The 14,898-nt window shown below is 46.0% G+C and overlaps 1 protein-coding gene across 2 annotated transcripts in view; it reads left to right on the forward strand.

The window, feature by feature from the left end:
* Positions 1-14,898, forward strand: part of PDCD4 (programmed cell death 4) — a 50,882-nt gene that overhangs the window by 35,082 nt on the left and 902 nt on the right. For both annotated transcript variants that reach the window (XM_088464816.1, XM_088464820.1), the window contains exons 8-11: positions 1,927-2,041; positions 4,344-4,451; positions 4,541-4,651; positions 4,758-4,897. In XM_088464816.1, the coding sequence (XP_088320942.1) occupies positions 1,927-2,041; positions 4,344-4,451; positions 4,541-4,651; positions 4,758-4,897 (474 nt within the window). The remainder of the gene's footprint in view (positions 1-1,926; positions 2,042-4,343; positions 4,452-4,540; positions 4,652-4,757; positions 4,898-14,898) is intronic.

A 14,898-nucleotide genomic window follows, 5' to 3' on the forward strand; every position in this document is an offset into this window, starting at 1 on the left:
TTTCCCAAATCACCCCTGCCCATCAACTTTACCAACTCTAACATCCTTCTCCCCTGTATCTGGAGAGGAAGTCATGGCCCTCATCCGGTCCTCCCCCCCCCCTTCCACCTCCCCCCTTGATCCCATCCCCTCCTGCCTCCTCCGCTTCCTCTCTCTCACTGCCTGCTCCCATCTTGCCCACCTCATTAACCTCTCCCTATCATCAGGCACTGTTCCTTTTGCATTCAAACATGCCCTTGTCTCCCCCATTCTTGCCTCCAAACTCCTTGAGCGGGTTGTCTACAACTGCCTTACCACTTTTATTTCGTCCCACTCCCTCCTTGACCCTTTTCAGTCTGGCTTCCGTTCTCTCCACTCCACTGAAACTGCCCTCACAAAAGTCAGCAATGACCTCCTTGCTGCCAAATCCCAAGGCCACTACTCTCTTCTCATTCTCCTTGATCTCTCTGCTGCTATTGACACTGTGGATCACCCTCTCCTGCTGAATATCCTTCACTCCCTTGGTCTACGTGAAACTGCCCTCTCCTGGCTGTCATCCTACCTCTCTGACCGATCTTTTTCAGTTTCCTCTCACGACTCCTCTTCCCCTCCACAGCCTCTTACAGTAGGTGTTCCCCAAGGTTCTGTTCTTGGTCCTCTCCTATTCTCCCTCTATACTTCCTCTCTAGGTGAACTCATCAGCTCTTTTGACCTCCATTATCATCTCTATGCTGATGATACTCAAATCTACCTTTCCTCCCCTGATCTCTTCCCCTCTCTTCTGACTCGTATCTCCAACTGTCTCCCTGCTATCTCTTCCTAGATGTCCCAGCGATTTCTTAAACTTAATATGTATAAGACAGAGCTGATCATCTTCCCACCCTCCCACATAACCTCACTTCCCACTATTTCTTTATCAATTGATGGAATAACTATCTCATCTAGTCCCAAGGTGCGCTGTCTTGGAAATATCCTGGACTCATCCCTCTCCTTCAAACCACATATCCAGAACCTTTCACAGTCCTGTCGTTTCCATCTCAAAAATATTTCTAAGATCAGACCCTATCTCACCCAGGATGCTACTCATACACTCACTGGTCATCTCCAGATTGGACTATTGTAACCTCCTCCTATCTGGCCTCCCCAAATCCCATCTCTCTCATCTCCAGTCTATCCTTAATGCTGCTGCATGGCTTATCTTCCTCTCCAAACGCTCTACATCTGCCTCCCCTCTCCTACAAGCCCTCCACTGGCTCCCCTTCCCTTTTAGAACCCAATTTAAGGTTCTCAAGCTCGCTCACAAAGCCCTCACCCAATCTTCTCCCATATACATCTCTGATCTCATCTCCCTTCACGCTCCTCTCTGCTCTCTTCGCTCAACTAATGCACACCGCCTTTCATGCCAGCTGATTACTTCCTCCCACTCCCGCCTCCAAGATTTTGCCTGCACTGCTCCCCACCTCTGGAACTCTCTCCCACTCCCCATCAGACTCTCCACCTATTTGCAATCCTTCAAACGGGCTCTCAAGACCCACTACTTCATCAAAGCCTTCCAGCTATCATTCTAACTCCTTGCTACATGCTCATTCGTCCCCATCTACCCCATCTGTGTCAACCCAGTTTGTCTTCCCCCACCTTTTTAGATTGTAATCTCTCACGAGCAGGGCCATCTACCCTCTTGTGCTTCTCCTTACTATAGTGTCATTTACTTCTTACTCACCACTAGGGCACCTAACACATGGTTGCTTATGCTCTGTTGCTTATCTGGGTGATATGGTCACTAATGTAGCAATATATATTATCCATGTCCTGTATTGTATTGTTCTGTAAGTCACTTGTATACAATTTGTTTATGTACTGTGTAAGGCGCTGCGGAACACTTGTGGCGCCATATAAATAAATGATAATAATAATAATTACTGCTTATCTGTTTGGTTATATTTTCAGGGAAGCCCTGAATCGGGCAGCAGTGCTTCTCAGCATGACCAGGGTTGGAAGGAGGATTGACAGTGTGTGGGGCTCCGGTGGTGGGCAGCAGCCTGTGAAGAAACTGGCGAAAGAGGTAAACGTGACTGAGTGACATCAGCTCTGCAATGTTACACTGATACGGGAAATACTCAGACGGCTGTTTATGGACATTTCTGACATCTGTCCTACCGTGCGATCGCGGTGTGTATTTAGACGCCCACCAGCCTGTCCTAAGACACCCACTTTCCCTTAGTAACACCGTCATCTCCAGGAAGTGTATTCAACAATCGGTAACATCGGACCCATACGCAGCACTTGTGGCTGACCACACCCTACCGCAAGCCCTGCGAGTGCTGCAGTGTGTAATTCAGCCATGTGACGTGTACGCTGATGATGCGTCTTAATTATGCACTCCCCCGAAACGGCGTTCAGACACCCAGACACGCCTGCATTCGCCCCACCACACCCCCGTTTCCATCGACCAACCCGTCACCACCCACAAACTGCTCGTCCTGTCACTCATTCTAGCGAGACGTCTATGTACAGGGTGCTAACACTTTCCGATCGCATGGACTAGTTCGCGCGCGCTCACTGCGTTTTGTATGCATGAGCACATTGCAAACGTCGGCAGGCTACGTCAGGGTTGCCTACCTTTAACATTCTCTTCCCGGGAGAAGCCCGGGTAAGAGATGCAGCAGGGGGCCGACGGGGGCGGGACTTGACGAATCGCGTCATTAAGCCCCGCCCCCTCGCGGTAAAATTGCCGCGATTGGGCACAATTCACATAGGGGACGGGGCCAAATGCTGTGATTCATGCAGAATCACAGCTTAAGCCCCGCCCCCTTCACGGAGACCCGCGATTGCCGCGGGTATTCTCCTAATTCTGCCCACTTCACTAGGAAGTGGGCAGAATCCGGGAGAAATGCCTACCCTTCCGGGGGTGCGGGGGGTTACCCGAAAAATCGTGAGCCTCCCGCGAAAACCGGGAGGGTAGGCATGTATGGGCTACGTGCGAATGCAGCCTAGCGAGCGGGTCTGAATCAGGCCCAGAATTCCCATACGAGCAACCAGGGCATCCATCCCGCCATGTATCGCTGTGCTTCATCTGCGACTATACCAATTCCTTTGCAATAACAGCACTTACCTAGTGTGCCTGGTAGGCGGCAACTATGCCAATAATATGCACGATACAGGAATAAGTAGGAAAGCACGGGATCGCTACCCGTGGTGAAGCATCTAAATTGCGCCATTCAAAAGTGATTGGTGTATGAGGACACGTATGTATATTGGAGCAGGGAAACCTGTTTCCGCAAATATGAGAGCACATTCCAGCAGGTTGGTGAGTGGCTCTTTTGCCACGGGAGGCCTTGGCATAGCAGCTATGATGGGCGGACACTTGGTCTTCCATCCAGGTTTTGGAGCAATTCAATTGTTGAATGGCTTTTCTGCTGGCTCCGCCTGAGGAGGCGAGCAGAAATGTACGATATGTCCGTGGTTTTGGCGCCACAAGTGCAATATTTAATGGGCACCCAAAAAAAATTGTGCGCCCATTAATTATCGTGGCGCCCCAAACAATTGAATAGCCCCAATGAGTCCACATTTCAGTTTTGATTATCTTATTTGTAACTTTATTGCAATCTGGTCACATGCTGCAAAACCCGTGAATCAGGGAGCCCCCTTCTTCCTGCTTTGTCGTTACATTTGTTTGTTATACCTTATAATGCTTGTTTAAAAGACCTATTGTTATACAATGACATATAGGTGTATGTCATTGATTACATGTATTAATATAACAGATTAGGGGTAATGTACAGATCTTTTGAAGGTTAGAGGTCGGCTCAGTGCATCAATCAGGTTACCTATCACTGCCCTATATACTCCTTATTTTCTTTGTGGTGTGTGATTATGGTATAGGAGTTAGTTACTTATGTGGGTAGGCTACTACTTTATCACTAGGGGATGAAACAATAAGACATCAGACTGTCATTTAGTATGCTCCAGGCTACATGAATATAGAGGGGGAGGGGCCATGACCTCAGTGACCATTTCTTACAGTTCCCAATTTCCTGTCGCCACCTTTCTACCCCATGGCTCCAGTGTCCCCCAACAGAAGTACAAGATCCTGTTATCTCTGTGTTCTACCTGCACAATATGGATTGGAGATACTGGTGAGATTCCTGCGTACTTGCTGCTGATACAGGGTCCTTTGTGGCATTTCCCGTATGTGGATGGGTCAGGTCTGCTCCCCATACATTGCCTTACGTAACCTGCGATAGTTACTATTACTAATAAAGGGAACTCAGACGTTCAGTGTTCTTGGCCGCACTGGTACAATAATGATATATAACACAGCTCTTTCCATAAAGCTGTGAGCTATTGTATGTTCCTCCTGCCAGATCGATATGCTGCTGAAGGAATACCTGCTCTCTGGGGACGTGTCTGAAGCTGAACGTTGTCTTCAGGAGCTGGAAGTACCTCACTTTCACCATGAACTTGTGTATGAAGTAAGCTTCAATTTACGGCCTCTCTGTGCTCTCACCAGTCACTCAGCCACCAAACTCCTGATTTATTGTTGTAATCTGACGGTTTCTAGGCAATACTGATGGTTTTGGAAGCCAGTGGGGACACCACATACAAGATGATGCTGAACCTGTTAGAATCCCTCTGGAAGTCAGCGGTTATCACTTTGGATCAAATGAAAAGGGTAAGTGCGCCCTCTTGTGGCAGGAAACTGAATGTGCAGTGAAAGCTGTGATCGTTCTGTACGACTTTATCAGGCTCTGATTGATTGGTCTTATGGGTTTCCGCAGGGCTATGACAGAATTTACCAAGAGATCCCAGACATTAATTTGGATGCACCCCATGCATACTCTGTGCTGGAGCGATTTGTGGAAGACTGCTTCAAAATTGGAGTAATTTCCAAACAAATTCGGGACCAGTGTCCCTCAAGGTGACTATTTCTACATTTTGGGGCATTTTTACCATAAGTTACTGTAATATATATTACTATTAAGCATTAGACATCTGTTGTGAATTATAGAGTTAGAAAGTCTTAATACTATGAAAGGTGATTATATTAGTGTTCTGATCTCTTTGTCAGCATTGGTGATTGAAGCAGAAAACACAATAAATACCACTTTTATACCTAAAATCCAGGTCTGACCCGGAGGTTGGAACAGGGTTCCAAACCGGATCAGACCTGGAATTTAGCCGGCGCTGACCCAGGATATTCCTGAGTCGGTGCTGTTCACACCGGAAGCCGGGTCTGCAGTGACCCCCCCGTGAAAGTGGATGCTTGGAGATGATGTAATCTCCAAGCACCACTGAAGCCGGCCAATCGGCCGACATGCGGCACGCTCCAGGTCATCGTGACCTGGATCGCGCCGTTTACACTGCAGGGTTTCACAGGTCATTCCAGTGTTAAACCCTGCAAGTTACCTGGGTTGGATGGCTGGGTCACTCGACCCGGGAATCTAACCCTGTCCCCTTTTACACCAAGGAGCTACCCGGGTTACATCTGCAATAACCCGGGTTTTAGCTCTGGTGTAAAAGGGGTATAAATATTTGAAAGCTAAAGCTAGAGAAACCTCTTGGAATAGGGATGTGGGGAAATGGGCTACAGAACATGAGGACACTGCCTAATTTGTCTTACTTCTTAATTGTTAATGGTATGAGGTATGAGGTGCGAGGTATGTGGCTATTCCGCACTCACTAACTTGTTTTGCACATTTTCTGAAATTAATTCTAATTCATACATCTTAAATTCTTTAGGAATCATTGCAAACACTGCGTCTCACAAGCTATTCCATGGCCAAGTGTAATTAGCAACTATCACATAGAACAGGGATTATTTCCTCTGATGCAAGATACATTGTTGTAGCTGTGATAATGTAATGGGAGATCCACTCCTTACAGCACATAGGAAGAGTACTCTGCAGGGAACACCCACTGCAGCTCAGAGCCGCCCCAGTTCCTCTGTCCTTAGTTCACTAGAGCCTCCCTGTAGTCCTATCCCTGGTAGGCCATACTGGTTTTCTTATCATAATATCTTAATATCACTTTATAAGACCCACTCAAAGCATTATTTCATATGTTTATCTATCTATCTATCTATCTATCTATCTATCTATCTATCTATCTATCTATCTATCTATCTAGGGGAAGCACAGACGGTGTAATGGTTAGCGTTACTGCCTCACAGCCCTGCGGAGTTTGTATATTCTCTCCGTGCTTGCGTGGGTTTCTTCCCACACTCCAAAAATATACTGGTAGGTTAATTGGGTCCCCACACAAAATTGACCATAGTGTGTATGTGTGTGAGCATGTCATAGTGAATATAGATTGTAAGCTCCACTGGGGCAGGGACAGATGTGAATGGTAAGATATTCTCTGTAAAGCGCTGCAGAATATGTGTGCGCTATATAAATAACTGGCAATAACTAATATATCTGTCTATCTATCTATCTATCTCGGCTTGAATCAGCCAAATGAGTCTAGCACACCATTGTTGCATAATTAATTCCATGGTATTGTGGAAAGAATAGCCATAATCATCCACCTTAGACTGGGATAAGTATCATACCTGTATAATACTGTACAGTATTACCTATGGATGATTATGGCAGTATTGCCTATGGATGATTATGGCAGCTGGCTATTCTTTACAAAATACACTGGGCTTAATTATGCAATGGTGCTGTGCTGGTCTCTCTTTTGGCTGATTATCTATCTATCTATCTATCTATCTATCTATCTATCTATCTATCTATCTCATATGTATTTATATATCATATCTATCTATTTATATATCTCATATCTATCTATCTCATATCTATTTATATATCTCATCTATTTATCTATCTCATATCTATCTATCTACAGTCAGGTGCATAAATATTGGGACATTGACAGAATTCTCATATTTTGGCCTCTATTCACCACCACAATGGCTTTGAAATGAAACAAACAAGATGTGCTTTACCTGCAGACTTTCAGATTTCATTTGAGGGTAATTACATCCAAATCAGGTGAATGGTGTAGGAATTACAACGGTTTCTATATGTGCCTCCCACTTTTTAAGGGGCCAAAAGTAATGGGACAAACTAAACAATCCTAAATCTAACTTTCACTTTTTAATACTTTGTTGCAAATCCTTTGCAGGCAATTACAGCCTGAAGTCTGGAACGCATAGACATCACCAGACGCTGGGTTTCATCCCTGGTGATGCTCTGCCAGGCCTCTACTGCAAATGTCTTCAGTTCCTGCTTGTTCTTGGGGCATTTGCCCTTCAGTTTTGTCTTCATCAAGTGAAATGCATGCTCAATCGGATTCAGGTCAGGGGATTGACTTGGCCATTGCATAACATTCCACTTTTTAGCCTTAAAAAACTGTTTGGTTGCTTTTGCAGTATGCTTCGGGTCATTGTCCATCTGCACTGTGAAGCGCTGTCCAATGAGTTCTGAAGCATTTGACTGAATATGAGCATATAATATTGCCCGAAACACTTCAGAATTCATTCTGCTGCTTTTGTCAGCAGTCACATCATCGATAAATACAAGGGAACCAGTTCCATTGGCAGCCATACATGCCCACGCCATGACACTACCACCACCATGCTTCACTGATGAGGTGGTATGTTTTGGATCATGAGCAGTTCCTTTCCTTCTCCATACTCTTCTCTTCCCATCACTCTGGTACAAGTTGATCTTTGTCTCATCTGTCCATAGGATGTTGTTCCAGAACTGTAATGGCTTTTTTAGATGTTGTTTGGCAAACTCTAATCTGGTCTTCCTGTTTTTGAGGCTCACCAATGGTTTACATCTTGTGGTGAACCCTCTATATTCACTCTTGTGAAGTCTTCTCTTGATTTGTTGACTTTGACACATATATACCTACCTCCTGGAGAGTGTTCTTGATTTGGCCAACTGTTGTGAAGGGGTTTTTCTTCACCAGGGAAATAATTCTTCTGTCATCCACCACAGTTGTTTTCCGTGGTCTTCCGGGTCTTTTGGTGTTGCTGAGCTCTCCGGTGCGTTCTTTCTTTTTAAGAATGTTCCAAACAGTTGATTTGGCCACACTTAATGTTTTTGCTATCTCTCTGATGGGTTTGTTTTGATATTTCAGGCTAATGATGGCTTGCTTCACTGATAGTGACAGCTCTTTGGATCTCGTATTGAGAGTCGACAGCAACTGATTCCAAATGCAAATGTCACACCTAGAATCAACTCCAGACCTTTTACCTGCTTACTTGATAATGAAATAACGAGGGAATAGCCCACACCTGTCCATGAAATAGCTTTTGAGTTGATAGTTCCATTACTTCTGGCCCCTTAAAAAGTGGGAGGCACATATTGAAACCGTTGTAATTCCTACACCGTTCACCTGATTTGGATGTAATTACCCTCAAATTAAATCTGAAAGTCTGCAGGTAAATCACATCTTGTTTATTCACCACCACAATGGCTTTGAAATGAAACAGAGGCCAAAATATGAGAATTCTGTCAATGTCCCAATATTTATGCACCTGACTCTATCTATCTATCTATCTATCTATCTATCTATCTATCTATCTATCTATCTATCTATCTCATATCTATCTATTTATCTATCTCATATCTATTTATATATCTCATATCTATCTTATATTTATCTATCTCATATTTATCTATCTCATATCTATCTATATCATATCTTTCTATCCTATCTATCTATCTATCTATCTATCTATCTATCTATCTATCTATCTATCTATCTATCAAAAATGAAGAAAGAATGCTTTGAGCGGATCTTGTAAAGTGATATGAGAACCAGTATGGGAGATTTCCTGGCCCCTAAGACGGGACATACTGGGGACTTCTAGTTACGTTCCTGTCCATATTGTTACACTGCGTGTAACTGACATTGGATCTAACGCTATACAGGTCAGCGCTGTTATGCAGCCAGTACTAACGTGTACACGGGCTCTTTCATGTCCTCGCTTTTCTCTGCACAGAGGGAATGACACATTATGGGGCTGATTCTGAGTTGGACGCAAAATGTCTGTGTTTGCGCAATGCCGCAGAAGCCTGACTTACTACCTTACGCTATTGCGAGTTTCCACAGGGCTAATGCGAGGATCCGAGTGTGGCTTCAGACGGGAAGCTGCTCTGTTTCTCCATCTACAGCTGTAACAGTCATCATTGGTATCAAACTGGGGGCATGATCCGTCAGATACAGGCTTCCCTTCCCCGTATGCAGGACTAGCAGGGAGCTCCAGCTACACACCCACATGACCGATCTCCTGCATGTGTTCCTAGTAACGGCCATTTCACCCACAGGCACCCGGCCAAGATCCGCTGGACTCAAAGTCGGCCGCAGATGCTCAAAAATGTGTAAATTGGCTTCTGCGCATGCGCTGTATGCTACGACTTCTATGTTTGGTGTTCATGCTGGCTTTTACCCACGCAACTGGGCGATGCAGGATGAGGACGTGCGGAGGGGATGTGAATCGTGTCATCGCGGACCCTCTACTTGATGCACAATGTCATTGAGCCCCCGGACCACCCACTTCTCTGGCAAAGTGGTGGTTCCAGGAGGCTGATCTACTGTCTTGAGTGACTGCCCCGAAATTCTGCAAGTATGGTTTATGCCTGGGGTAGAACGCAATATTTGTTTTAAACACCTGTCCTCGACAGATATTTGATTATATATGACAGAATCCCCCCTAATGTCTGCCCAGGTCCTGTGTGATGGGAAATGAGGAGTAAATCATTGTCAGATAAAAAGCGTTCCCGTCCTGTACACTCTATACATCTGCTGTAGCATCACTGGGCGCAGTCTTTTTAAAGGTTTAAAAGCTTTAAGCTTTTAACCATGTTATCAAGCACTTATCCATGCAAGCAGGGGCATGTGTTTGCTGCTTTGTAATGTATATGAAAACAACTCTGATTTACTGTATAATTTCAGCTTGTGGCTGTTCTGCTGCTTCATTGTACTTGGAGTGGGCAAACATCGACCTCTTTATACACACAGAGGACCTCATTCAGAGGCGGTCGTTAGATGCAAGCGGTCTCTCTGAATGAGGGCGGCCGCTTGCATCTTGTAGTGCCGCCTCTTGGTCGATCGCTAAGCTGTGGGTTACCACCCACAGCTCTAGCGACCGACCAGGGTGATGGACGCGATGGTCAAGACCATCGCGACCATCGGGGCTTGCGACGAGACCCTAAGGTTGGGTCTGGCATTCGCAAGCCCCAGTGAGCTTCCTTCTCTGATCGAGCAGGAAGTTCCCCACTGACATCACTGCTGATGTCAGTGGAGCCGCCTCCAAACGGCAGGCGTTCCTTCGGGAACGCCTCCGTTTGTCCGGTCACGCCCCTTGCCCGCTTTCCAAACGGGGCGAGCTGTCACTCACCATCGACAGCTCGCCCCCTTTGGTGCAAGACCCCTAGCAACGGAGCGCCCGTCGCTAGCCGGGTCTCGCGCATGCGCATGTCGGAGCCGGCTCCGACGTGCGCATGCCCAGTGGGCAGGCATCGACCCGGTTGCGAGCTATCAACACTTGCGACCGGGTCTGAATGACCCCCAGAGAGAGAAGCTGGGGAATCACACACAGGGATTATTAGCTGCCCAAACCCTGTGTGTTACATATAAGTAGCCAGTGCATACCGCCATTTTTATTACATTAATACAGTGGGCAAGTCCTACAGCCCACACCACTGGTCCTACACCAATCCTCCCCAGAATATTGCAGGAGGATGAATTGTATTCCCTTGCTTATACCATGAATACTCGATCATAGTTATTATATAATTATATCCAGTAAGTGTGTGTGTGCGCGTCGTGGCTTGCAAAATTATTTCACTGCCTAAAAAGTCAACAGATTTGTCTGTATTACAAATGACACACAGATTGTTCCAGACAATATTTTTGTTGTGAACCAATCGGCTCTTTAAAATACATTTTCAAACTCCTAATTCATTATCGGTCTGAAGGTTTAAAAAAAATAAATATATAAAAAAACCCAGGAAAAATGCTGCTTGTATAAGTATTCAGGGCCTGATTCAGACCCGCTCGCTAAGCCGCGTTTGCACGCTATGGGCGATTGTCATCCATCTGCGCATGCGGCAATATGCGCATGTGCGAGCCACTCACTGCGATCGGGAATCGTGTGCTCGTAATACACAGACTGGACGCTACTATGAGTGACAGACTGTGCTGTTTGTGGGTGGTAACAGGGGAAGGTGCTTGTGAATGGGTGGATGAGCGAACGCAGGTGTGTCTGAGCGCCAAAACGCCGTTCTTTGGGCGTGCATAGTTAGCATGGAAGCGTCATTGTACTCGTCACCTGGGTGTATTTCAGCCTGCAGTGATCGCGGTGCTTGCGGCGGGGTAGGGTCTACCTCAAGGGCTGCGAGCAGCTCCAATGGCTTCCTGGAGATGACGTGTGCTAAGCGAGAAAAGTGGGCGTCTTTACACCGGCGTGCAATCGCTCAGCCAGTCGCTCTCTAAGACACAGAAGTCGTCCTTAAGCCATGCTGTGCGATCACGCCATTTGCATATCCATCCCATGACGGCTGCGAGGGTGCGCAGCTTAGCGTTCGGATCTGCATGAGCTCCTCAGTCCCATGCAACTAGAACTTGGTAGAACCACATTCCTCCTTGTAGATTTGCTCCTGGTTGTCCAGGTTGCTTGGATGATGCTTGTGGGCTGTAAGTTTCAGATCGTGCCTGAGATTCTCAGTTGAATTCAGATTCGGACTTTGACTTGGTCAGTGTAGAACATTCACCTTTTTGTTGTTTAACTCCGCCCAGGGGCGTTTTAAGAGAGGAGGGTGCCCGTGTGCAGACTTAGGGCAGTATTCAATTTCAGGCGAAAAGTCCGGATCCGCGATACTTTTTCACCGATGACGTCATTTTCGCCTGTTTTGCTTTTACCCCGTATTCAATTTGAAAGACTTTCTGACTAGACGGACAGTCAGTGCAATGTAATAGGCAAAAAAGTTTCGCCTATGAATAGCAGGCGGAAAAAAGTGCAGAATTGGGGTTTTGGGGTGCAGCGTTACGGGAACCCCCCTGCAGCCTTCAGACAGTCCCCCAAAGGTAAACTGTAAATTTTTAAAAAAAACACTTGACACCCCAAAAAATTACTTTGAAAAAGGTGGCGAAAAAAAAAAAGTTGGGGTACAAAGTTAAAGCCTAGCGAACTTGACTCTGGGGGGTCCCCAAGTATGCCCCAGATGTTTTTTTCATTGCAGGTGCTTGCGGCAGGTGGATTTTTCACGATTTTTTCAACTTCACTTTAGCAACTTTAAAATATTCTCACCCCCATTTTCAAGTACCCCAAATTTGGGATTAGTTATTTTCTGGAAAAATTACTCCTGAATACTATTCTGCACCACGTATAGAAAAACGCTATTTAGCAGCTATTGAGCCCATTTAAAAACACCAAATACCTTCAGCAAGCGAAATTGGGGGGCACCATAGGGAACCCCCATGTCAGAGCATCTTTTGGGGAGTGTCAGGCTGATTTCCCCAAATTTGACACTACTTTCCGCCTGTTCAAGTTTCGTCGTGTCCCGTTTTCGCGTATTTTCAAATTGAATACGGGGTAAAGCGGGCATGCGCGCGATACTTTTCCACCCAAGGGCGTATCTACCCATTGGCCAGGATGGCACTTGCCAGGGGAGCCGACCAAAGGAGGGGGGGCGCCGTCCGGCAGTGCCACCAGTAGCCAAGGGGTGGACAAGTCCCCCGGACCCACAAGTGTAGGGCAGACCGCAGTGATAGCGTATGACCTGATAGTCATCCCTTCTTAAAGCATTCTTGTCAAAAAGACGTTAAATATACAGTATTTATATTATACTTTTCAAAATAGATCTATGAAAATCCTCTTTATTGTCTGATATTCATTAAAAAAAAAAAAAACTATTGCAATGTTGGGGCTAAATGTTGGTAAGTGAGCTTACAGCACCGTGGGATGTTGTGTCTACAGAGTACCAGCATTTATCCTACCTGGAATTGCTGCTAGCTCACTCTCTCAGGTTCTGCCCGGTCAGCATACACTACAAAGAGCCGCCTTCTCTGCCAGGCCCAAACCTACATTTCCCACCTGGCTGGAAGGCGACAAGGTTATTAACAAGGCAGAAACGTGAGAGATAGGAAAGCTGGTGTGTTTATACAGCTCAGGTAGCAGCCAGATCTATCATCTACATAAGTCATATTCTGGGCTCTGCACACAGCGCCCCCTGCTGACTCTGTGCAGGATAAGGAGTCATTTGCACCCTGGTAAACTAATGTAAACGTGAAGAGATTTAGAGTTGGGAAAGGGGGTGTCATAGCTTAATTCTAATTTTCAGTGTAAAAACAAAGCTGCCCAATATTTGCTCCCTACAGATGTGTCTAAATCTGGGGTCAGGGAACTTTTTTTACCTTTTACTCCACAATATATTTAGATACGCCAACGTTACCCCCTTGATTTGAAAGGAAGGAAATCCTATAGTAGTGCCCCCATATAATGCCCTTGTAGTAGTGCTTGTACAAAAAAACCCACTTACCTTAATCCCTGCTCCTGCATCCGCCGCCGTCCTGTCCGCCCGGCTGCTCCTCGGAACTATGGGAGAGACGTCATGACATCTCTCCCATAGTGCGCATGGAGAGAGGCGGAAGCTGGAGTTCAGTAGAGAACTCCAGCTAACGCGTCGCTGCAGGGAAGGAGCCGGGCGCCCGCTGGTAATAACATCTCAGCGGGCGTCTGGCTTAGAGCCTCCCTGCGGCACAGCCGGGCATGCATAGGAATCATTCTATACTCCTATGCATGCTCGGCTGTCTGTCCATTACCCCCAGGAATTTCATTTTTACCCCATGTGATGTAATTTACCCCTGTTCCCCAACCACTGGTCTACATACAACTATCTTTAGATTGCACCAAATAATCCCGTTTATCACTCCACAGACTTTGCTACTTAACAGCGCCAAACACTTATCCTAAGTACCTAGTACACTGTAAGGGGATGTAGTCAAAATGTCGACATTTAAAATGTCAATAGTTATGATGTACTGAACTTGTCTGCGTCTCAGAATGTCGACAGTGTTGACATGTGAGATGCAGACATTCTGCACTGGCCGGCAGTGGAGGGTGGGGCACTAGGAGGAAGATTAGGGGTAGTCGTACTGCAGAAACCACACAAAGTCATTAGGACATCGCAGCAGGACCTGGAAGACGCCACTGGAGCAGCCGTACCCGGTAAGTCACCGTTAGACCATGGTTTTTGTTGACATTTCATCAGTGTCGACATGATGGTGACAAAATATACCACGTCCACTATAAGCAAAATAGGATGCAAAATTGAGGTAAAAGTCGCACAATGAATGAAAAAGTAGAAAAGTTGAGGAGAAACGATACAATCCAGGTTCAATACCATGACCCGCATTATGACTTTATACCTCTATTGCATATTAAGGGCTGTATCCAATCAGCCCTGAACATTGTTCGGACACTAAGGGATTCCCCCTGGGGGTTATCCAATTAGCCCCGAAGTCCCACCCGACGCTGGCCCTTATCGTGGTTGGTTTTTTTTTTGGGACCTGATGTATCCACAAAAAGTGCTGTTTTTTTTCAGCCTCAAAGGTGGAAACACAAAGGTCCATGAACTATTCACGGATCCTATGTGTTTTCACCCAAAATATCCTATTCTTTCGGATGAAATAATAGGATAGGGAGAGAAAAAACATCAGAGGAAAACGGGGATAATCGGCGAACAATCCGTTGTTCGCCGCTAATTGGATACCGCCCATAGCTGTGAAATTGAGGAAAAACTACGCAGCATGGGAATTGCACCAAGCGTCTCACGCCTTACGGAGCAAAATGAGCATGTATGAGAACACATCTGTATATACAAAATGAGCCAGTATCCTGCACGCAAGCCAATAAATGCATTTACACCCCTTCCATTACAATATGGCTTATTCCAGGAG

Source organism: Taudactylus pleione, unplaced genomic scaffold (genome assembly GCF_031769625.1).
Source record: "Taudactylus pleione unplaced genomic scaffold, aTauple2 ptg000008l, whole genome shotgun sequence".
NCBI lineage: Eukaryota > Metazoa > Chordata > Amphibia > Anura > Myobatrachidae > Taudactylus > Taudactylus pleione.